The 24,066-nt window shown below is 48.2% G+C and overlaps 1 protein-coding gene across 1 annotated transcript in view; it reads left to right on the top strand.

Moving 5' to 3' along the window:
- Positions 1-24,066, top strand: part of LOC119977129 (E3 ubiquitin-protein ligase RNF149-like) — a 69,491-nt gene that overhangs the window by 40,966 nt on the left and 4,459 nt on the right. The window contains exons 5-7 of the mRNA XM_038817758.1: positions 6,655-6,738; positions 8,771-8,853; positions 12,301-12,397. Coding sequence (XP_038673686.1) covers positions 6,655-6,738; positions 8,771-8,853; positions 12,301-12,397 — 264 coding nt within the window. The remainder of the gene's footprint in view (positions 1-6,654; positions 6,739-8,770; positions 8,854-12,300; positions 12,398-24,066) is intronic.

Consider the following 24,066-nt stretch of genomic DNA (forward strand, 5'->3'; position numbering starts at 1 on the left):
TGCTCAGTTTTATTTGCGGGTTAACTTTGTTCCTAATGGAGGATGGTGGGTGGAATTTTTTTCTTTGTGTTTGTTGGGGATTGTAAAGTTTGCATATGTATGTTCGAGCGGGGGGGGGGGGGGGGGGGGGGGGGGAGGGAGATCAGTGGGGGGTAGGATGCTTGGCACCATGGGTGGGGGCTACCAGGCTAGCTGGGCGGGCTAGCTCACAGAAGCGCACTGGGGGGCAAGCAGGTGATAGGTTTGCTGAAGGGGGTTGGATTGTTGTTTTGTTAAGGGGGGAGGAGGGACGGGGGTGTTGATCTGCTGACAGAGGATGGACTGCCGTTTGCCGACAGAATGGGGGTCGATGACAGTGGGCACCTGGGGACGGGCCTGAAGAAGCCCGTGGGACCCGGGATGGAGGCCGGCCTAAGAAGGGATATGCCAGTCAATAGAGCTCGCGTGTTCACACATCTGCAGAGCTTAAAGGCGGATGTGGCAATGCTACAGGAGACACACCTGAGGGTGGTGGATCATACTAGGCTGAGAAAGGGGTGGGTGGGGCAAGTATTTCATTCGGGACTAGACTCTAAAACTAGGGGGGTAGCGATTTTGATCAATAAGCGGGTGTCATTTGAAATGGGAAGTATAGTGGCAGACCTGGGGGCAGGTGCGTTATGGTGAGTGGGAAGCTGGAGGGGATGCCGGTGGTATTAGTGAATGCTTATGCACCAAACTGGGACGACCCCACGGAATTTATGAGGCGGGTGTTGGGGACGATTCCGGACCTGGATAAGCATAGGCTGATCATGGGGGGAACTTTAATACGGTTATAGATCCAAGGCTGGATCGGTCGGGTTCAAGGACTGGGAGGGTGCCAGCTGTGGCGATGGAATTAAAGGGGTTTATGGAACAGATGGGAGGGGTGGATCCATGGAGGTTTGGATGACCGAGATCGAGGAGTTTTCTTCTTTCTCCCATGTACAGAAAGTGGACTCCTGGATCGACTTTTTCGTCTTGGATAGGGCTTTCCTGGCGGGGGTGGCAGACGCCGAGTACTCGGCGATTGTAGTGTCAGACCGTGCCCCACACCAGGTGGATTTACGGGTGAGCAAGGAGAGGGGGGGGGGGGCAGCGCCCGCACTGGAGATTGGATGTAGGACTGTTAGCGGATGAGGAGGTGCAGGTGAGGGAGGCCATCCAGAACTATGTGAAGATAAATTACACGGGAGGTTTCAGCAGCAACAGTGTGGAAGGCTCTGAAGGCAGTAGTTAGGGGGGAGTTGATTTTGGTATGGGCTCATAGGGAGAAAATGGAACGGGTGGAAATAGACAGGCTGGTTAGGGAGATTCTCCAGGGGGACAGGAGGTACTCGGAGGACCCGGAGGCGGGGCTGTTGATGGAATGGCAGACGTTGCAAATGGAGTTTGGTCTGACACCCACAGGGAAGGCGGTGGGGCAGTTGAGGAAGGTGAGAAGGGCGGTGTATGAGCATGGGGAGTAGGCCAGCAGGATGTTAGCACACCAGCTCAGGAAACGAGAGGCAGCTATGGAGATAGGAAGAGTGAAGGATAGAGGGGGGAACACGATCTTGGACACAGCGGGGGTGAACGGTGTGTTCAAGGAACTTTATAGTCGGCTGTACGAGTCGGAGCACCCAGCTGGGGTGGAGGGGATGAGGCAAATTTTGGAGGGTTTGGCGTTTCCGAAGGTGGAGGAAGGGTTGGTGGAGGGTCTGGGAGCCCCGATTTGGGCTTGTTGACGTAGTGGAGTGATTGGAGGAAATGCAGGTGGGCAAGGCACTGGGACCAGACAGGTACCCAGTGGAATTTTAGAAGAGGTTTTCTGGGGTGCTGGGGCCGTTGCTGGTGAGGGTATTTAACAATGATGTGGAGATGCTGGCGTTGGACTGGGGTGAGCACAGTAAGAAGTCTTACAACACCAGGTTAAAGTCCAACAGGTTTGATTCAAACACGAGCTTTCGGAGCGCAGCTCCTTCCTCAGGTGAATGGCTAGGTATGTTCCAGAAACATTTATATAGACAAAGTCAGAGATGCTGGACAATGCTTGGAATGCAGGCATTTGCAGGTAATCAAATCATTACAGATCCAGGGAGAGGGATAATCACAGGTTAAAGAGGTGTAAATTGTCTCAAGCCCGAACAGTTGGTAGGATTTTGCAAGTCCAGGCCTGATGGTGGGGGGTGGATGTAATGCGACATGAATCCAAGATCCCTGTTGAGGCCGCACTCATGCGTGCGGAACTTAGCTATAAGTTTTTGCTCGGCAATTCTGCGTTGTCGCGTGTCCTGAAGACTGCCTTGGAGAACGCTAACCCGGAGATCAGAGGCTGAATGCCCTTGACTGCTGAAGCGTTCCCCGACTGGAAGAGAACATGTAATCAAATCATTACAGATCCAGGGAGAGGGATAATCACAGGTTAAAGAGGTGTAAATTCCTCCCCCACCCCCCACCCCCCCCCCAAGAACACTTGGAGTCTGACACCCCAAAGATCACCACCAACGGACATGGCTCTAGTTTGATCCTAACGATCTCCGACATGATCTCAAAAAACGAGACGCAGTACCCATCTAACTTGGGGCAGGCCCCCTGAACAACGTATACAGTGTTTTGCACCTCAGGGAAGAACCCACTCATACGTGTCTTAGTTAAGTGCACTCTATGTACCACTTCCAATTGTATCAGACTCAATCGAGCGCAAGAGGAGATAAAGTTCACTCTCGTTGCAGGATCTCACTCCACACCCCTCCCTCTAGCCCTAGGCCCAGCTGTAATTCCCGCATCCCTCTCACCATCTCCGGCAAACATTCATATATATCCAATATCTTTCCTTGCCTCATCGTATCCTGTGACAGCATCCTATCTATCAGTGTGGGTCTCGTCAACTGGGGGAACGAGGACAACTCATTACAAATAAAGTTCCTCACCTGCAAATGCCTGAGTGCATTTGCTCTCGGGAGTTGAAATTTCTCCTCCATCTTCTCTAGACTCGCACACCTACCTTCCACAAATAAATCCCTGAAAGTACTTTATTACGATAGATTTTCTGAAATATTCATTTGAGGCTTTCAGTTTCATATTTTTCAAATAAAGCATCACTCTGGATGGCAGTACTCTTGTGGCAGTTTATTTGGTTGGTGTTTTGTGAAATAATATACGTAATATGATCACTATTGGAAAATGAATATGATTTCTTTAGAAATATTTTGGTAATCTTGATTTGGAGGCTGGGTGCATCAGATTCAATGGAGCACAGCGTATCATGTCTTCAAGTCCAGGGGTCCAGGTGGAAGGGAGATGACATTAGTGCATCGCAGGAGACAAGTGGCAATGTTTACTCGCGTGAGGCTTGAAGAATGACTGTGCGTTTTGAGGGTTCTCACTTTTGTCTGCAGCCCCCTTGTTGCCTTCTGCACAGGCACTGCCCTGCTGTTCCCCCGATCAGCTCAAGGACTCTTTCCTTCAAGGGGTGAGGCATCTGAGTTGACCCCTGACTCTAGCAGGCTGTGCCCACTCACGCCTCTAATGCTCAAGTTTATCCTGCTATGAGACAGATGGGGAGAGTGTAGCGGGAGTCCTGCCAGTTCAGATGTTGATGAGGTGTGGCATGTGTGGGACTTGAGTGGAAGTGGGGATGGGAGGAACAGATTAGATATTGGGGGTGACCATGGGGATCGGTGTGGGGGGGGGGGGGGGGGGGGGGAAGGGTGGGATGTGGTGGAGAAGTGGGCCTCGTGACAGGTGTTGGCAACCCAGAAGGTAGCTGGGTAAGAAAATACCTTGGAGGTGCGAGAGGAATCTTGAGGGGGTGCAGCAAGAGACTGGACGTGGCACAGTGGTTAGCACTGCTGCCACACAGCACCTGGGACCCAAGTTCAATTCCTGCCTCAGGTGACTGTGGGTGGAGTTTGCACACTCTGCCCGTTGTGTGGGTTTCCTCCGGGTGCTCTGGTTTTCTCCCACAATCCAAAAGTGTGCAGGTTAGGTGAATTGGCCATGTTAAATTGTCCCTTGTGTCCAGGGATGTGTAGATTGGTTACAGGGATAGGTGGAGTGAGCAATTGAGTGAACTTCAGTGGAGTGCTCCTTTGGAGGGTAGGTGCAGACTTGATGGGCTGAATGGCCTCTGTCTGCACCATAGGGATTCTATGGACTTACCTCAGCAGCGCAAAGAAGGTTGTTCATCCTTTTGTGGCATTGCTGCCAGTCCTCTTCTGCAGTGAGCTGGCACTGACTAGGGCTGCCACTGCCTCCCAAGCTGGGGTGATCACCTTGCAGGTAGGATGTCTGCATGACTGTGGATAGAGGACATTCTGTCTCTGCTGCACACCATCCAGGAATCTGGTCTAGGCTCCCTCTGAGAAACATGGTGCTGGCTTCCTGACAGCCATCTTCTCGAATGGTTCTGGAACAAGTGCTGGGAAGGTATTTGAAATGAAATGAAATGAAAATCGCTTATTGTCACGAGTAGGCTTCAATGAAGTTACTGTGAAAAGCCCCTAGTCGCCACATTCTGGCGCCTGTCCGGGGAGGCTGGTATATGGAGCTCCGCGTTGATTGCAGTGTTTAAGTTGCCCTCAGCCGAGTGAATCAGCGGGAGGCCATCACAAGCATGGCGTGATTCACATGGTAAAAAAACAATTTGTTAAAGAGTTTCAATATTCTGTGAGATTTCCCACCGGAATTTGCACCAGTTTTCACACCGGAATCAACACTTTGCCATATTTTGCTAAGGTTCCTCCATAGATATCTTTACATATGGATGGTAATTCATTCACTTGCTGACAAATCTCAATCTGCTGAAGCAAACCCAGTTTGAGATGATTGGCAACCCTTCAACTTGAACTCTCAGTTTTCTACTTGAGAGGCAAGCAAACCAAACTTAAGACATGGAGGTCAGAGATCCCCACGATTATTTAACAGAAGAATCAGTGAAGGCTCATTGGGCCTCACGGAGGCATGGTGGTTAGCATCAATGCTTCACAGCTCCAGGGTCCCAGGTTCGATTCCCGGCTGGGTCACTGTCTGTGTGGAGTCTGCACGTCCTCCCTGTGTGTGCGTGGGTTTCCTCCGGGTGCTCCGGTTTCCTCCCACAGTCCAAAGATGTGCGGGTTAGGTGGATTGGCCATGCTAAATTGCCCGTAGTGTAAGGTTAATGGGGGGATTGTTGGGTTACGGGTATACGGGTTACGTGGGTTTACGTAGGGTGATCATTGCTCGGCACAACATCGAGGGCCGAAGGGCCTGTTCTGTGCTGTACTGTTCTATACATCTAGGCTAACAGGGGCCCCAGCTCCGACACAAATGTCTTAGAACTGGGCTGGGATCCCGTCCGGACCCGGAGCCTTCCCCGTCTGCATAAACCCCACACGATCCATTACCTCCCTCAGCCCGATTGGGGTCCCCAATCCCTGCACCTCTGCCCTCGCCACCCTCAGGAACTCCAGCCCATCCAAAAATCCGGCTCATACCCTGATCCCCCACCGGAGGCTGCGAGCTATACAATTTCCGAGTGAAACTGGCCTGATGATGCTTGTTTCTAGGCTTGCGTGTGGAGTGCGGCCACTTGAATGAGACAATTGTTGTCTGTGCCACAGCAACAACACCGTGGATATTCCATTCATGGGCTGCAGCAGTTCAAGAGGGCAGTTTGCCACCTTCTCAAGGACAATTAGAGATTGGCAATAAATGCTGGTCTGGTCAGCAACACCTTCACCCCTTGAATGATTAAAAAAATCCAAAATAGGCTTATTTTTCAACCAAGGGAAGTTTCACTAATTAACATTAGGGAATTGAGAAGGAGGGGGTGAAATGGGTGGACCTCACTTTGCTTAAATCTTTGAGCTGTGGAGACCAGCTGCTTACCTCCAGACAAAGCCCATTTAAATTTCAATCCTTTGTGTTGTTGACAGCAGCCCTGAGGTAGCTCTTGCTCCTCTCAGCTCCACGTTCAGGTAATTTTCTTTCGATGGTGGCCGCCAGTGGTTTCTTTAACTGGCCCAAATTGGATTGCATGTGGATTTGGCTATCCTTTAAAAAAAAATTTAGAGTGTCCAATTCATTTTTTCCAAATAAGGGGCAATTTAGCGTGGCCAATCCACCTACCCTGCACATTTTTTTTGGGGGGGGTGGGGGGGGGGGGGGGGGGTGGAGAGGTATGGGGCAAAACCCACGCAAACATGGGGAGAATGTGCAAACTCCGCATGGACAGTGACCCAGAGCCGGGATCAAACCTGGGACCTCAGCGCCGTGAGGCAGCTGTGCTAACCACTGCGCCACTGTGCTGCCTTTGGGTTTGGCTATCCTGATATAGCTGGGCTATTGCTGGCTATGGTCTGGACAGCTGGATTTTGAGAAGTGCACAGCTTTGCATTGGGCCTAAAGCTGTTTCAGTTATGGCTGTTAACAGAACAGAGAGTGGTGCAATTTCAGTGTGGAATGTGTGCTCACCATTCGGGGTGGTTGTACATCCATTTTACTTCCTTAAAGCAAGTACAGTATCGATCAATGTTTACACCAAGTGCAAAACAACGCGGCCTGCATTGCTGGGGTTTGGAACAGGCTCTACCAGTTCAGAATTAGACTCGAGATTAGCTTCAAAGATATTACATCCTCATTTTTAATATAATTATTTTTTTCATCTATTATCAGAACAAGAAAAACAAGAATAACAGGAAAGAAGCCAAGAAGGCGATCAGTAAACTGCAGCTGCATACTGTCAGGCATGGAGATAGGGTAAGAGCTTATTATTGAAGTCTTTGTCTGGTGACAGGATTTTGATTTCAACTTTTTAACAACGGACAGAGTGAGGTCCTGCCGGCAGTGCCGGTCTCCTAAAAAAAATTGCCTTCTATCCACATGAAGGGCATAATCAGGTTATTTTTCAGAAAGTAAGATTTCCAGTGGCATTATGAATTTTATTTCAATTCCTTTTTAGACATTTTGTGTATTTTCTTGTTTTCATGCAGTACCTGCAGCACATATTATGGGCAGATGCACCCCCCCCCCCCCCCCCCCCCCCCCCCCTCTTCTGCCTATACAGACTAATTCGCAGCAGATAGATATATGAGAATGGCCTGATTACCTCCTCTGAAAACCCACCCCTAACCCCCGCCCCACTGCTGTGTGATGGTAGATGGTCGAAAAGCTGCCTCCCACCACTCCGTTGCTTTGCGATGGTGTATGACTTTCAGTCAGCAGTTTCCATTGTGGGATGGATAAGATGTGGGGAAGGAGTTAGAGACATAAACCCTTGTCCCACTTTGTGACGCCCATGGTATGTTTAAATGACCAATATAAAGAAAGTAATTGGATTCAGACAGCCTTTCTCAACCTCAACACCCTTTATAGCCATTGTAATGTCGGAAAACGCAGCAGGCAGCTTTCCCACAGTAAGCACCCCCCACCAGCAATAATACAAATGATCAGATTATCAGCTTTTGGTGGTGTTGATTAAGAAATAAATATTTGTCTGGGTATCTGGAAAACCTGCCCCCACATCCCTTTTCTTTTCCAAATAATATCATTGGATTTTTTTTTACATCCATCTGGGATGGCTGTTTAATGTCTCTTCTGAAAGATGGCATTCCTTGACAGTCAGACTTGTTCACAGAACCACACTGAAGTGTCAGCCAATATTATATGGCTAAGATTATATAGTCAAGTCCTGAATTAAGACTCAAATCTATGACTTTGTGATTTAGAGGCAGGAGCACTAACACTTGACCAAATCTGATATTTGGAATTGAATGCTCTCTCTGAGGAATTAGGTCTTCTCTCTGGCACCGGAGTACAAACATTTCAACTGCTTTAAAACCAATCTTAAGACTCCGGCCTCTCTCGCATTGCTTCCCCGTTTTGTTCTTTGGCTTCACTGGTTGTCTACCTGTCCTGCAGTTGTGGCGATGTCAAATATTTTGGGAGGAGGAACAAATAGTAAGAGCTGATATTCATGTAAAACTCTGAACAGTTTGAATGAACATAAAGACCTGGGGTTCAAATACAAAATTCACTGAAAGTACAGAGCTGATAAATGCAATCCTAAAAAAGACCAACAGCTTTTTGAACTTTATAAATAGGAAGAAGGAAATAATGGAAAATTCATGCAAAACGTGAATGAGGCCACTATATTTGTAGTTTTGGGTGCTCGTTATAAAGGGCATTAGAGGGCTCCTTCGTCAAGCGACGCACAGAGGCCTAATAGTGTTTTAGGTAAACACACAAGCACTGACCAATTTAATGCTGACCCAGAAACTTCTGATTGGTTGTGTGCCTTTCTGTTGCTAACTTTATCAGTATTGTGCCCCTAAGTCACCAAAAAAACCCAGCAGAATGCATACTAACTTTTATCCCAGTATCTTCTCTAGCAGAGAAGTGCTGAGATGCGACAGTTACTCCAAATGGCTGCCCTATCTGTCTAGTACAACTATTTAACTATTTAGGTGATTTCCCATGAAACGACCATAAAGTTCTCCAATTATGCTAATGTGAACCTTAAAATAGACAATATGGGGAAAATAAGACAAATGCTATCCAAAATTGGACTATCTACAGCTCAAATCCAAAAAAACACACTTATGTCTCAGATATATTTCTTCAGTAGTGTAAAAAAAATCTTAATCCTTTTAAAAACATAAACCTTTTGGTCTTTTAAAAGGAGCTGATGTTTACACTCTCAACTGTAGAAAATAACTCATCTCTATATCAAAAATGATTTCCAAAGAAGTTTTGTATACAATATCTAACTTCACACTTTTACTCTTATCAGGAAGTAGATTTGGACATTGATGGTTGTGCTGTGTGCATTGAAGTGTATAGATCCCGAGATGTTGTGCGAATTCTTCCATGCAAGTATGCACCTTTTAATGTAATATGCAATATATTGGTTTCAATATTTCAACCTGAAGTGATATATCTGTATAATCTTAATTTATAAGATAAAAACAGAAACAAAATACCTCTAATAAAGTGAAAAGGAGTTTCAGAATATTTTATGGACTCTCTTTTTGCGACAACAAAAATTTGAAGTTGGAACTTAGCATTGCAATGATCAACTTGATTATTCTACATAAGAAAGTGAGCCCTTATCTTGGTGAGAGAAGGATGCTTCCACAAGAAGAAATGGAAATCAGCATGGAACTCACACAAGCGACCTTGGCAAAAAATTGGGTGGAAAAATCAGACTTTAAAAGTCTTCAGGATAAGGAAGGTGATACTGCAGAAGGGATAGCACTTGGGGGGTGGGGGGTGGTAGGGCCTCTGGAATCTGATGTACTATTATTGGGCTGCAAATGCAGAGAAGATTCAAGAATGGAGTAGGGAGGTGGGGGCTTTGTGGGTAATGATTGGGGGGGGGTGTTTCTGATGTACTGTTATTGGGCTGCAAATGCAGAGAAGATTCAGGAATGGAGTAGGGAGGTAGGGGCTTTGTGGGTAAGTATGGAGCCGGGCTCATGTCAGGGTTGTGGGCGCTGGCAACGACACCGCTCCTGATTGGCCCAGGGAAGTATTCGGTGAGTCCAGTGGTGGTGGCCACGCTGAAGATTTGGAGGCTTTTGGCAGCATTTTAGGTTGCGGTGTGAGCGGCCGAAAGGCTGGAAAGGTTTTGGAGGGTGGTTTTCAGCACCATTTCGGGGGTTTTGCATGTTGATGTGGAACCCAGTTCCCTGGAAGCCATATTTGGGGTGTCGGATTGGCCAGTGGTGCAGACGGGTGCGGGATAAGATGTAGTAGCCTTCTCCTCGCTGATTGCTCGTAGGTGAGTCTTGTTGGGTGGAAGTTGGCATGGTGGGGAACCTGCTGGGGCTTTTAGCCCTGGAGAAGGTGAAATTTGTTCTGGGGTGTGGGGGGGAGGTGGCGGATGACGGGCAGGCGATGATGGGTTCTATAACAGTTGGGGATTGTTCATTTTGCATTTGGAGAGTTGGTTACCATTGACTGTTGTGGGAGGGGGAGGGAGGTATAGGTGGGTGGGGGGTTTAATGTGTTGGCCAATTTTTTTACTGTTGTAAATTGTAAAAGTGCTGAAAATTTGGAATAAAAACTTTCAAAAACAAAACAATCTTGAAGATTGTAGAGCAATGGATTTCCATCCAGGTGATGAAACTTGAGTGTGGAACTCAGTGACTATCTTGCAATTTGCTATTTTACTTTAATTGGGTCATGCGTAGAATATTTTATTTGAGGGGAAAGGAGAGGTGAGAGAAGAAAGAAGAAGAGAGACATATAGATAAGCAAACCTGGAAAGATTGTGGAGTAATGCAAGATCTTATCTTATTCATATCTGGTACTACATTCCAATTTCATTGAGATGTGGAGATGCTGGTGTTGTACTGGGGTGGGCACAGTAAGAAGTCTTACAACACCAAGTCCAACAGATTTGTTTCAAATCACTAGCTTTCGGAGCATAGCTCCTTCATCAAGTGAATCACAATTTCATTGTGGGAGCGATGTCTCTTTTTTGGATGCATTTTCATCTGATTTTGTATCTGGAAATGTCAACAACTAGTGTTGGGCAAAAGATAGCAATTGTTATTCTATAGAGGAATCAGTTTAGTGAATGAAGGTAAGATTAAATGAATATAGATGGTGAGGGCTGGGTTTTAGGGGTGTAATATTTATAATTTGGTATTGGGTCTGTTATCTGACTTTGCACAAAACAAATGCAAAGCCGGCCTGGATTTAATGGTACCGCTTTGAAGTGTAGAAATTGATCCAAATTAACTTTATTTAAGCATTACATTGCTTCAGTGTTTACGCCGGCGTCAACACTTAGCCACGTTTTCGGAAAATCCTGGCTCTTATTCCCCAATATTCCAGATTCTCAGTATCTACCCTGTCGAACCCCTGAAGAATTTTATATATTTTAATTAGGCTACCTATTGTTCTTCTAAACTCCAAGGAATATCGGTTTACTATACTCTATCTTTCCTCATAGGACAATCCCGAATCCCAAAAACCTTGGGCGGGATTCTCTGACCCCGGGCCGGATTGGAGAATCGCCGGGGGGGGGGGGCACGATTCACGAGGCCCCCCCCGGCGATTCTCCGTGCAGGATGGGCCCAGTGGCCGCCAAGATAGGCCGAATCCCGCCGGCGCCATTCACATGTGGTCCTGCCCGGCGGGACCTTGCCGTCCACCCTGCGGAGGGCGGCCTGGTGGGGGGGGTGGCTGGGTCCGACCACGGGGGCGGGGGGGGGGGGGGTCCTCCACTGTGGCCTGGCCCTCAATCGGGGCCCACCGATCGGCGTGCCAGCTTCTCCTGGTGGGAGCCCCTTTTACTCCGCGCCTGCCCCTGTAGCTCTATGCCATGTTGCGTTGGGGCCAGCGCGGAGAAGGCAACTAGTGTGCATGGGCACGGGTCCTAAGAAGTGGGGACTAGGTGCTGGAGACTCCAAGGGAGGAGCAGGGGGTGAGTACCCTCTTTGCACTCACCTCCAGGTTCTGAAGGGGGGGGGTCCTTCAGGGCAGGATGGAGTTGGGGATCGTCCCATTTGGGCTGGGCTGGAGACTCGCAGGTTGGGCATCTTCCAGGGATGGGGGGGCATGCAATATGTCTTCCCTCCATAGCTTTGAAAATCATTAACCTGGCTTTCAGCATGTCACATTGTAGTTCAGCCTTCCCTCTGATGTGTTGGAACCCTTTGATGTCTCACCCAGCAAGTATGGAATTCTCACTAATACTCTAAATGATTCACAATTTGATTTTAGAAAAGGTATCGTGTGTCACATTTTAGCTGAATACCTATTTGAAGAATAGAAAGTAGGAGAATGCTCGAATTGTGCTGCTGTTTCCTCAGGTGATTAACATATTTCCAAATCTGATTTCTGTACTTTTCTATGAATGAGTCTAAACTAAGATCATAAATGAACTTATTGTGCATTACTAATCAATGTAAGTATCTGTAGGGGCTGGTTTAGCTCACTGGGCTAAATTGCGGGCTTTTAAAGCAGACCAAGCAGGCCAGCAGCACGGTTCGATGCCTCCCTGGACAGGCGCCGGAATGTGGCGACCTGGGGCTTTTCACAGTAACTTAATTGAAGCCTACTCGTGACAATAAGCGATTTTCATTTTTCATTTTTCATTTCACCAACACTGTTGCAATAGAAGTTATGCATTCTTAAATAGATGTTCAGATATTCTTTGCCTCTTATAAATTGATTGAGAATTGAATCGACACAATACTTATGATCTAATTTGTGGAGTGCATGACCAGCAAGAAATGGCTGGCTAGCTGTGATTCGAAATCAGTTCATGTATATACAACAATCTGTTTATGATTTTTACCTGTTCTTTAGGCATGTTTTCCACAGAATATGTATTGATCCGTGGCTTCTTGAGCACCGAACTTGTCCAATGTGTAAACTTGATGTCATCAAAGCACTTGGCTATGTGGTAAGTGGTGGAAAAATAATTGGATGAAATAATGGGTTATTTAAATGCCTAATGTTAAAAGAGAAAATGTGTAATTTACAATGTCATATCAAGTCTCATCCTTGGCTCAGAAGTAGCTCTCCTACCTTTGAATCAAAACACTGGGTTTAAGCCATCCTCTGGAGAGCTAAGTACATAATGTCAGCTGACTTTTCGGCATATCTCCAAGGAAGTACTGCACTATTGAGTGCTGTCGTCTTTTGGATGAAATGTCAAACTGGGACCATATTTGCCTGCACAGGTGGCTCTAATAGATCCCTTGGCAGTGTTAGAGAAAGAACAGGGAGTTTCCACTGTTTCTTGATCAACATTCAGCACGTAACCACCACCAAAACAGATTATCTTTTCCATCTAGGTTATTGCTGTTTATGAAACCTTGCTGATGAATTTGTCTATAATACAGCAGTGACTATACTTCAAACGTGCTTCACTGGCTACAAGTGCTTTGGGTTGTACTGAGGATCCGAAAGGTGTGATAGAAATGCAAATTATTTTCTTTCTTACTGAACATGTTATTGTGTATTTTTCAGTAAGCAGACTGAATAATTCCCAAATGACAATTGAGAATATTTGCCAATTTATTTAATCAGTTAATTCATTTCCGCCTTCCCTCCCCCCAACGTTTTCCTCTTGCCTATCTTTTTCACTTCACTTCTCCCCTGGACATTTGCTCCTCATTAGAGTAAGGATTCTTTGGGACCCATAATGATACATGTTGGCAAGCAATTTAGTCACAGGAACCATCACAATCAACCTCGGGGATCCTTGCTCACTTGCAGCAGAGGTACTGACTAATGAACAAAGTGGAAATTCTGACTGATTTTCACCTCTAATCCAGAGGGTCTGTCAGACCCCTTCTTCATCCATGTTGGTCAGCCACTCACTAAACCTTTGCAGTCAGCAGGAGATATTATTCTGTTTGTACCACACATTTAAATTAATGCTTTTTTTGTTTGCAATATTTCTATTAGAAATTGTCTTATGCATGGTAGATGATCCTTTAATAACCACTACTGTGCTCAAATGTCAGTCTACATCGAGTACATCAGAGATCAGATATATTGGACAGAACATAATGCTCTCCTTCGAAGTGGGCTGGGAGGTTGAGGGACATGCCAGTTAATCGGGCAGGAAGGCTTGGGATGGAGAGTCTGTTGCCTTCCAGACTTTCCCCCAATTAGCTCTGGGGTGGGAAGGGTCGAGAATAGCCTTCATGCCCAGAGGCCAATTGAGGCCCTTAATTGGCGACTTAAGAGCCACTTTTCCCTGCCATTGGTAGAATTTCAGTGATGGGGTAGCTACACCATGTGGCCAAGCTGCTAGCTAAATACCCTGATGGGCCTGACAGCAGACTTGGGAGGGAATGCCTCCCCAGCAAGAATCGCCTCCATGGGATGCCCCTCTTCCCTTAAAGTCCACCTCCCATCCCGGCCTTTAAACTGACTACTTTTACCTGTGTTCTGGGCATCTCTAGCTGCTCCTCATTCTGGATATAAGGGGCTGCATTCTCCCCTACCCGGCGGGACGGGGGGTCCCAGCGTATGGGAGTGTCGCCAACCACTCCGGCGTCGGGCCTCCCCAAAGGTGTGGAATTCTCCGCACCTTTGGGGGCTAGGCCCGCTTTGGAGCGGTTGGCACCACGCCGACTGGCGCTAAAACCGGCACCAGCGGCCTTTCAGGCCCGCTGCCTGGCCTTTGCCGGTTCGCGCATGCGCCGGTGGTGACGCGCTGACGTCACTACCAACGCATGCGCGCTGGGGGATTCTCTTCCGCTTCCGCCATGGCGGAGGCCGTGGCGGCGCGGAGGGGAAAGAGTGTCCCCAAGGCACTGGCCCGCCCGCTGATTGGGGGGCCCCGATCGCGGGCCTGGCCACCGTGGGGGCACCCCCCGCGCCCCCCCCCAGGACCCCGGGGGCCCGGTCGCGTCGCTGATCCCGCCACCACCAGAGGTGGTTCAAACCTCGTCGACGGGAGAGGCCTCCCAGCGGCAGGACGTCGGCCCATCGCGGGCCGGAGAATCGCCGCAGGGGCCTCGCCGATCGGTGCGGACGTCACGCCGATCGGCGGGGCGTGATTCCCGCCCCCGCCAATTCCCGATGGAGGAGAATCTCTGCAACTGCGGGGGTGGATTTCCGGCGGCCCCAGGCGATTCTCCGACCCTGCTGCCCAAGATCTCTTATTCTCTCTTCTAATAAGAGTCAAAAGTCCCTTTGATTGGAGGTGTCTAAAATACAACTTTATTTGCTAATCATTCACCTTGATTCACTTGCATAACAACTGAATCAAAAACATTGATCAAAATAATACATAAACTAGTCAGAGCATAGCCAAAAGCTTTAAACAAAAAGCATAAGAAAAGTATAAAGAAAATTACTTCAAACAAAGAAAGTAAATAGATGGTTCAGAATTCATGAAAGCATAAATTTAGAACAAAACCTTAACCACGAGGTCTTACTCTTAAGGAAGTTCTTGTTGATGGTCTAATCCCTCATTCACTCTCATTGGCTTCTAATTCTTAGCTGAGATCTCCTGATTTATTCAAATAAATGTCTGTCACTTCAAAAATGATTTATTAATCAATCATTGCTCATTACTTAGGATTTACTAATGTCCGTCAAATTAATTCAGTGTCTACGTGCGCCAGCCACCATACAAAGTTAAGGGGCAGGATTCTCCGTAGCTCAATGCCGAAATCGGGAACGGAGATCAAGCGGAGAATAGCTTCTGACGCTGGAATCGGGGCAGGCAACGGTTTGACCATTGTTCACGATGTTCTGCTCCTTGCAAATCGGTGTCATCGGCGCGCGCACAGCTGCAGCACCATTGGCGCATCATCAGATGGCCCACCTCCGATGGAAAACCAGCAAGGCTCGTTTGTGATGCAGAACAAGGCCAGCAGCGCGGGTTCAATTCCCGTACCAGCTGAGAATTCGGAATTCTCCCTCTGTGTACCCGAACAGGCACCGGACTGTGTCGACTAGGGGCTTTTCACAGTAACTTAATTGCAGTGTTAATGTAAACCTACTTGTGACAATAAAGGTTATTTATTTATTTGTGGGCCGAGTTCCCGATGGCACGGGCCACGTGTGGCCCCAGCGGTTGTGAGCCTGCCGGCTGCAGACAGTATCCAGCACCACCACACGCAGCTGAGATCCATGCCACTGCCCAGGGGGCTTCTGCTAAGGCTGTTGGAAGTAGTAGGGAGTGGGCTGTGGGGTTGGGGTGGGTGGGTACTCATTTCAGCATGACTGGCGCCATGTTTCCCGGCACGACTGGTCGGTGGGGGTGTAGGTATGCGCGCCTGCAGCTTGTCAGCCCTGCGCATGCGTGGCCCGGGACTCGCCGATTCTCCGGCCGTTCTCCACGCGATCCGCGGGCGTTCAACGCAGCGCTGGTACTAGCCCCTCACCGGAATCGGTGAGGGATTCATGCTGATTCTCCCGTCGTGGAACACCATGGATTTTCCGTTGGATTTGATACATTTTCATTACTAAATGTACTGGAATACAATGGTCTATTCATTACATGAAACATTTCTGTAACATTATCTGAAATAATGACTATCTTTTCACAGTCATGGACTTTTGAATATTTCCATTCTCTAGCTATGCACTCAATCAATTCTTAAAGGCACCAAATGAATCAATAAATTAATAATCTTATCACTGGGTTTCCTGCAGTACTGACAATGGGCACTGTTCATTGTGCCGCTCCTGGGCCCTAATTGGCTAGCAGCTCTTGGAGGCGAGATCTCCATCCTGCAGGACCTAATGAAATGAAAAATGAAAATCACTTATTGTCACGAGTAGGCTTCAAATGAAGTTACTGTGAAAAGCTCCTAGTCGCCACATTCCGGCGCCTGTTCGGGGAGGCTGTTACAGGAATCGAACCGTGCTGCTGGCCTGCTTGGTCTGCTTTAAAAGCCAGCGATTTAGCCCAGTGAGCTAAACCAGCCCTACGAATCCAGACCTAGGAATACCAACTCTGACAAAATAGGTATCTGATTGACTTTTATTTGTCTGACTGATTTTTATTTGCATCAGAACATCTGGGAATGACTCCTGCGGGGTTACCATCAACTCTCCAGCTGGTGGAAGGGCCACAGCCATCAAATTCAACCTAGAATCTTGGCTGCATAATAAAACTACATTTGGGATTCATTCGTTAATACTTATTTCCTATAAGTAGGAACCTTACAATCAATAGAGAAAGGAAATTTTCCGTCATCCTAGTTGGAATTAAATTTCAATCCTGGAGATAAAAAGATAGTTTAACTAACCAATTGGTTAACTTGGGGGGCATAGTGGTATTGTCGACTTCTGATGATGGCATGTGAGAGTAGGTCGCACGAAAGATAGCGCCTGCCAGGTATCCACTATTTTGATCTCCTTTGCCTGTTTTTTTGGGAGAGTTTGAGATCTAATCCAGTATTCTGGTGTGGAGAATGGAAAGGCGACAGAGGCATGTCAGAAGCCTCAGCGAAAAAGACCATGGGAAAGAAACCCCTGGCTGGTAGCCCGACAAAGGAATCTGGGGTGAAAAGGTGATTGAGGTGACTGATGTTAGAGATGATGGGAGCGGGTGATGATGTAGGAGTTGGAGAAGTCTGGAAGGCAGATGGATGGGCAATTTGAGCGACAAGAGGAGATTAAAGAGTTGGTCAAAGTTACCATCGAGGAGCTGTTGGGCCTGACAGAGCAGCTGGACAAGACGATCACAGCTGTGAAGGAGCAAGGGGAAACCCTGAAGGGCATGGTGGAAGTCCTGTCGAGGAACGAAAATAAGCTTGCCTCATTGGAAGCTGAAATGCTGCTCATGGTGGACAGGAATAAGGGCCTGAAGGTCAAAGTTGAAGATCTGGAGAGCAAGTCGAGGCGCCTGAATCTCAGAATGGTGGATTAGCCAGAGGGAGTGGAGAGTCCAAGGCCAACTGAGTCATTTTCAGTAATGTTCTTGATTGGTGGGAGGAGGTGAAGTGTTCTCTCCTCTGGAATTGGAAAGAGCACATCAGGCTCTGCAGCAGAAGCCACGGCCAAACGAGCCGCTGTAGGCGGTAATCATCCGATTTCACCATTACCAGAGGAAGGGGCGGGCCTTGGAGTAGGCCAAGAAAAATTGGCACATTGATTGGGATCGGCATACAGTGTGCATCTATCAGGGCATTGGTACCAAGCTGGCGAAGAGGAAAGCAACCTTTAATAAGGTGACAGAAGTACTGTACAGTGCTGATGTATCCAACAAGGCTGAGAGTAATTATGGGACTCGAAGGATCACTATTTTGACACCCCGGAGCAAGCTGAGGTCTTCACCAAGAACTGGAACTGGTTGAAGGGGGCTAGTGGGATTTTTTATTTTTGTATATGAAAGTTGGACCGGGTGGTTGTAAATATTGTAATGTAGGGCGCAATTCTCCGGGAAAAGTTCCAAATGTTGTAGCGAGCGGGAATTGCCGCGGATTTCCTGGCGCTTGACCCAGTGAAACCGACAATGCAATTCAACATTAATTGGTCCACTTAACAAGGCCTCACGGACTTCTTGGCACAAATAATGCCTCGCCAGCGTCGGGACAGTGCTCGCCAGCCCGCTGGCTAGTAAGGTCGAGCAGCACTTAAACTGCACATTCTTAGCCAACCCCAGCCAGCTTGCAATTATGGCACCAAGAAGACCGGCCTGAAGATTTGGGGACACTGACCTGGGGAGGCTCATGGGTGTAGTGGAGGCCAGGAGGGATGTCCTGTTCCCCTGGGAGTCCCGGAGGGTCAGTCACAAGGCAGGCCTGGAATGAGGTGGCGGCAGCCACTAGTTCCAGCAGTATGATCAAGAGGACTGGCCAGCAGTGCAGGAAGAAGGTCAATGACATCAACATCTCGCAAGCAGCATAAGGGACAGAGCAGCATGACTGTGTATCCGCTGCCGATAAAGTGAGCCAGGGCCCTCCGGCCCAAGAGGAAGCCCGCCGGGGCATCGAGGGCCACGGGACAAGGTAAGCAGCTGGCTGCCTCCACCTCAGATATGCATCCTGGGGAATCACCAAGACGCAGTAGTAGAGCTAGGAAGGCCAAGCACATTGAGGATCACTAAGGGCACCAGGGTAAGGGGTGGGGAGGGGGGGTTGTGGGGTGGGAGGGCGGCACTATCAGGAATGGGGTATCGTACAGCACATTAAACAACTTTTTGCACAACCATTATGATGCCTCTGTCACTTTCTTCTGCAATGCCCCCCATCTCCAGAGCTGAGTCCCATTCCCTGGGTGCTCCAAATGTTGTCTGCTGCGTGTGGTGTTGCCTCCCGCAGTGTCATCAAGGTGCGATTGGAATGCTAGGCAATAACTCCCACATGCTATTTGGCCCGCCCACCCACGGGAATCCACTTGGTATGTATCAAGTTCTCACTTACACACGATTGCCAATTCCCTATTAACAATAGCCTTCAGCTGCACAGCTAGTGTCCTCAGCAGTTGGTGGGGGTTATGGGTGATCGATCGGTGGGGCGGACGAGCAGGGACAAGGGTTGCCCCCGGATTGGGGTTGGTATCCAGGGATTAGCATGGTGGTGCCGCGAGCAATTTGCTCCCCCCCCCCCCCCCCCCCCCCCATCCCCCCCCCCCCAACTCCCGACAAGCACGGGGGTGGCAGCCCAGCACACCCGGGCTTATTGCCAGTGAGCAAAGATTGCTACTCTCCTCGGCTCCCCACAGATGTCCTTCTGCCAGGTTCATGTTTTTCAAAAGGAGTACTAATCGGTGCCAGCATGAGCACTTGCTGGGGGGGGGGGGGGGGGGGGACACACGCAAGCTGAATGACGGGAGGCCGTTGGATATGAGGTCACTCTCATTGATTGTATGGAAATGGGGCTTTAGTGTTGCTGGGCATGACAGTAGCACAGTGGTTAGCATTGTTGCTTCACACTCCCGTCCACTTTGAGATGATGTAGTCTGCACTGCATCCCTGTCCCCATCAGTGACTGGCACCCGGCCTGTGATGTGGGGAGCCTCTACCCTCACCATCTGTCCTTGCCAACTGGAATACTGGTACCTGCCATAACCAGTGTTAGTGAGAAGTTTTGTGGCCTGTCAGTGGGTCTCCTCACTGAGTGAGCCATGTGCTCCCCCGCCAGAGGACAACTGGTTGTATAGTGGAGACTTTCATATTGTGCAGACATGTGATAGTGGAGTCGGACACTTCAGGAACTTTCAAGCAGTTATTGGATAGGCACATGGAGCACAACAGAATGACAGGGTGTGGGATAGCTTGATCTTGGTTTTGGACAAAGCTCGGCACAACATCGAGGGCTGAAGGGCCTGTTCTGTGCTGTACTGTTCTATGTTCTATGTGATTCTAAGCTCCAGGTTCTCAGGTTCGATTCCTGGGTTGGGTCACTGTCTGTGTCGAGTCTGCAAGTTCTCTCCGTGTCTGGGCGGGTTTCCTCCGGGTGCTCCAGTTTCCTCCCACAAGTCCTGAAAGACATGCTGTTAGGTAATTTGGACATTCTGAATTCTCCCTCTGTGTACCCGAACAGGCGGTGGAATATGGCGACTAGGTGCTTTTCACAGTACCTTCATTGCAGTGTTAATGTAAGCCTACTTGTGACAATTAAGAGTATTATTATTATTCATTTCTTGCCACACTATGGCAAGATCCCGATTTTTCCAACTGGAGTGGGCCAGTTGCATTGCAAACTGTTTGGTGTCCGGCATGGATCTCATTTTTGGCCTCTCCCACTGTTCACTGGTCTCGTTATGCTTGAGCGTGAGCGTAATGGGACCAGAGAATCGCACCCATAGTGTGTAATGTCTTTGTTTTTCTTTTGCTTGGAGGTTGGTGGGGAGATTTCTTCTGGAGGCCAGGCCATAGGGGATGGCAAAGCGGGAAGATTGATATGGTAACTGGAGCGAAAGAGGAGCATTGTAAGGCTGCTGGGATTGGGACAAGGGAGTAGGGAGGATGGGCTTGGGGGATGGTGGTGCTGCCGCTTTTCGTAATTTTTGGGTAACCTTGGCGGGGCGACAGGGGCGGGGTCACCTTGCTAGCACTAAGAGGTAGGCTAATGACCGGGGGGGGTGGTGTGGGGGGTGGGGTTGTGACTTGTTGGGCCAGTTTGGCGAGCCCGCTGAGTCTAGATTGTATGTGTGGGGGGTTAGTGTAGGCGGCAGGCAGTCTGCCGGCTTGGGGGACGAGGGAGGAGGTATGGTGGGGGGAGGGGGCTGGGGGGAGAGGAAGTATGCCCCGGGGGGGGGGGGGTAGAGAGCTAACAGTGACCAGGGGATTTTCTTTGTCTCACTTGTTGGATGGGGCAAGTGACTATCTGGAGCCTAGGAACTGGTAGTGAAGGTATGACCCATCACAGTGGCAATGGCTGTCTTGAAGATGATGGGGGGAGGGGAGGGATGTTAGTCACCTGGAACTTGCATGGCCAGTTGGGACCAGTAAAAAGTCTGGAGCCAACGTGGAGTGGGATCATTAGAGGTGGGGTGGAACATAAGGTCTCATCATATGCTGATGATTGGCTGTTTGCATTGATTCGGTGCCTTCTCTGATTACAAGTTGAATATAAGGAAGTGAATATTTTGTAGTCAGTGCATCAGGGTCAGGAGCCGAATTGTGGGGATGGTTGCCGTTTTGGTTATTTTTCGATACTATGGGGTCCTGGTGGTGGGGGTTTGGGTGCAGCTCCAGAGGTTGAATTATACGAGCCTGCTGAGCGGAGTTGGGATAGTCTCCCGTTATCATTGGCAGGCCGGGTTCAATCGGTTAAGATGAATATTTTGCTGAGGCTCTTATTTATTATTTCGATGTCTCCTGGTGTTCCTGCCAAAGTCATTTTTATGAAGGGTCGAGTGGCTTATTTTCGGCTTTATTTGGGCGGGTAAGGCCCCGAGGATTCGGTAGGTGGTCCTCCAGAGGAAGAGACAGGCAGGAGATGTAGGGCTGCAAAATTACTGTTTTTTAATTGAGCGGCTAATGCAGAGCAGGTGAGGTGGTGCGGGGACCGGGGGGCACTCTGGGTTCAGGTGGAGTTGGGATAATGCAGAGGGACAAGCTTGGGGGCATTGGTAATGGTGCTAACGACTCAAAGAATCCAGTGGTGATATCAATGCTAAAAATATGGAGGCAACTCCGCCAGCATTTCAAGTCGGGGGAAGATTCGAGGCTTGCTCCCAATTGTGCTAGCCACCTGTTTGAGCCGGCAAGTCTAGATGCCACATTCAGTATACGAAAAGAGAAAGGGCTGGAGAGAAGGGTGGTTTGCCAGCCTGAAGGGGCTGATGGAGAAATTTGGACTGTCGGGCACGGACATGTTTAAATACCTCCAGATGTGGAGCTTTTGTTAAGAGGTTTTTTTCAGATTTCCCAGTGGTGCCACCATCATCCTTATTGGGCTAGACAGCTGGTTTGTAATGCAGAACAAGGCCAGCAGCGCAGGTTCAATTCCCGTTCCGGCTCATTACCCGAACAGGTGCTGGAATGTGGCGACTAGGGGCTTTTCACAGTAACTTCGTTGCAGTGTTAATGTAAACCTACTTGTGACAATAAAAGATTATTATTATTATTATTTTTATTGGAGAGAAGTCTCTCCGGTTCGGGGTCGGAGGAGGGCAGTACATCCGGTATGTATGAACAATCATAGGGGAAGAGTTGAGTTTGGTCGAAGGGATAAGAGGCTAAATGGGTGGAGGAATTGAGGTCAATACTGGAGGAGAAGGTACGGAATGAGAGGCTGCGAGGTTGAATGCCACATTGTGTGCGAGCCTGAACTTTATCAGTTAAAGGTAGTATTTCGAGTGCACCTCCATAAGGTGAGAATGAGTTGTTTTTCTGCGAGGGTGGAGGATAGGTGTGAGTGCTGCTCAAGGGGGGTTGAATTTCACCATGACGGATGAAATTTGAATTCAATAAAAATATGGAATTAAAAGTATAATGATGACTATGAAACCATAGTTTTTGGGGAAAACCCATCTGGTTCACTAATGTCCTCACCTACTTTGGCCTACATTTGACTCCAGAACCAAAGCAATGTGGTTAACTCTGAGAGCGCGGTTAGGGTTGAGCAATAAATGTTGGCCCAGCCCATAAATGAATTCAAAAATACTTTTTTAATAACTAAAATAAGATATCAGTGATTCTGAGGTAGTACATGGTATGCTTGAGTTAACTGTGCACCAAAGAGAGGTAAGTAGGATATGCAGTTTGGGTTTGTGGGGTTGGCTTGTACTACCTTTGTCTGGAGTTAATGGCCTAAAAATGAGGAGATGTACAAGGCAAGTTTTTTTACACAGAGGGTAGTGGGTGCCTGGAACTCGCTGCCAGAGAAGGTGGTGGAAGCAGGGACGATAGTGACATTTAAGGGGCATCTTGACAAATACATGAATAGGATGGGAATAGAGGGATACGGGCCCAGGAAGTGTAGAAGATTTTAGTTTAGATGGGCAGCATGGTCGGCACAGACTTGGAGGGCTGAAGGGCCTGTTCCTGTGCTGTACTTTTCTTTGTTCTTTGTTCTTTTGGTAGCTTTACCGTACTGTTAATACTAGCGATAGTCATCTGCATTTGAAAGGGGTCTACCATTATGTGTCCACCCACCTGCCTGTTTCAGTTAATGGGCCACATTTAATATGTATAGGATCCTTATTATGATTTCTGACTTGAAGTGGTTAGAGTGATCAGTTCCATGGATGATGGAATCATAGAAGACCATTAAAGGCGTGCATCAATTTATTTTGTTGGCCCCAGATGAGCAGGAGTGCTCACCTGCATGATTTACATCTTCATCACATCTTTCCTTGAAGTCTCTTCCCTAAATTCAGCACCCTCTACTCCTGCCTAAGTCTCTTCCTCCATAACTCTCTTTCACCGATATTCGCAAACATCTCCTAAACCTCATCATCTCTGTCTGCCACCGCCATGGTCTTGATCATTGGCAGGCAGTTTGCAATCTCTTTTTTTCAGGAGAGAGAAGAGAGAAAAGGGAAAAAGAGATAAAGAGAAAAGAATTCCAGCTCTGAAAATTGGAAATGGAGTTAGCAGCTCAAAGGGAGGGCAAGAAAGAAAACAAACAGCTGGAGGCTGCAAAGGAAAACCCTTAAGTACGCTCAATTCATTTCCAAATTTGAAGAAAGAGGCATCTTTTCTCACCACTTTTGATCAAGTACCAGGACAGTTAAATTGGCATCAGATATCTAAATGTTTTTAATTCAAGGGTAGCTGTCAGGGAGTGCCCAAGTGGTTGGTTCCATGCTAATGCCTGATGTGTCCAAAAATTATGAACAGACCAAGGCTGAGTTAAACCCAGAGACAATTCCAGGTAGTTGGCAAATAATGAGGAGGATACCCGTGGACTGGTCAAGTGAGCAGAGCAGTGGCAAATGGAATTCAACCTGCAATTGGGGAGGGCTAACAAGACCAAGGATTACACTATGAATTGTAGGACCCTGGAAACTACTGAAGATCGCAGGGACTTTGGAGTGCATATCCACAGATCCCTGAAGGTGGCAGGGTGGGTAGATAAGGGGATTGAGAAGGCAAATGGGATACTTGCCTTTGTTAGCCCGAGACACAGAATACAAGAGCAGGATAGTCGTGCTGGAACTGTATAAACACTGGTTAGGCCACAACTAGGTACTGAATGGAGT

This window comes from Scyliorhinus canicula, chromosome 14, assembly GCF_902713615.1.
Source record: "Scyliorhinus canicula chromosome 14, sScyCan1.1, whole genome shotgun sequence".
Lineage (NCBI taxonomy): Eukaryota > Metazoa > Chordata > Chondrichthyes > Carcharhiniformes > Scyliorhinidae > Scyliorhinus > Scyliorhinus canicula.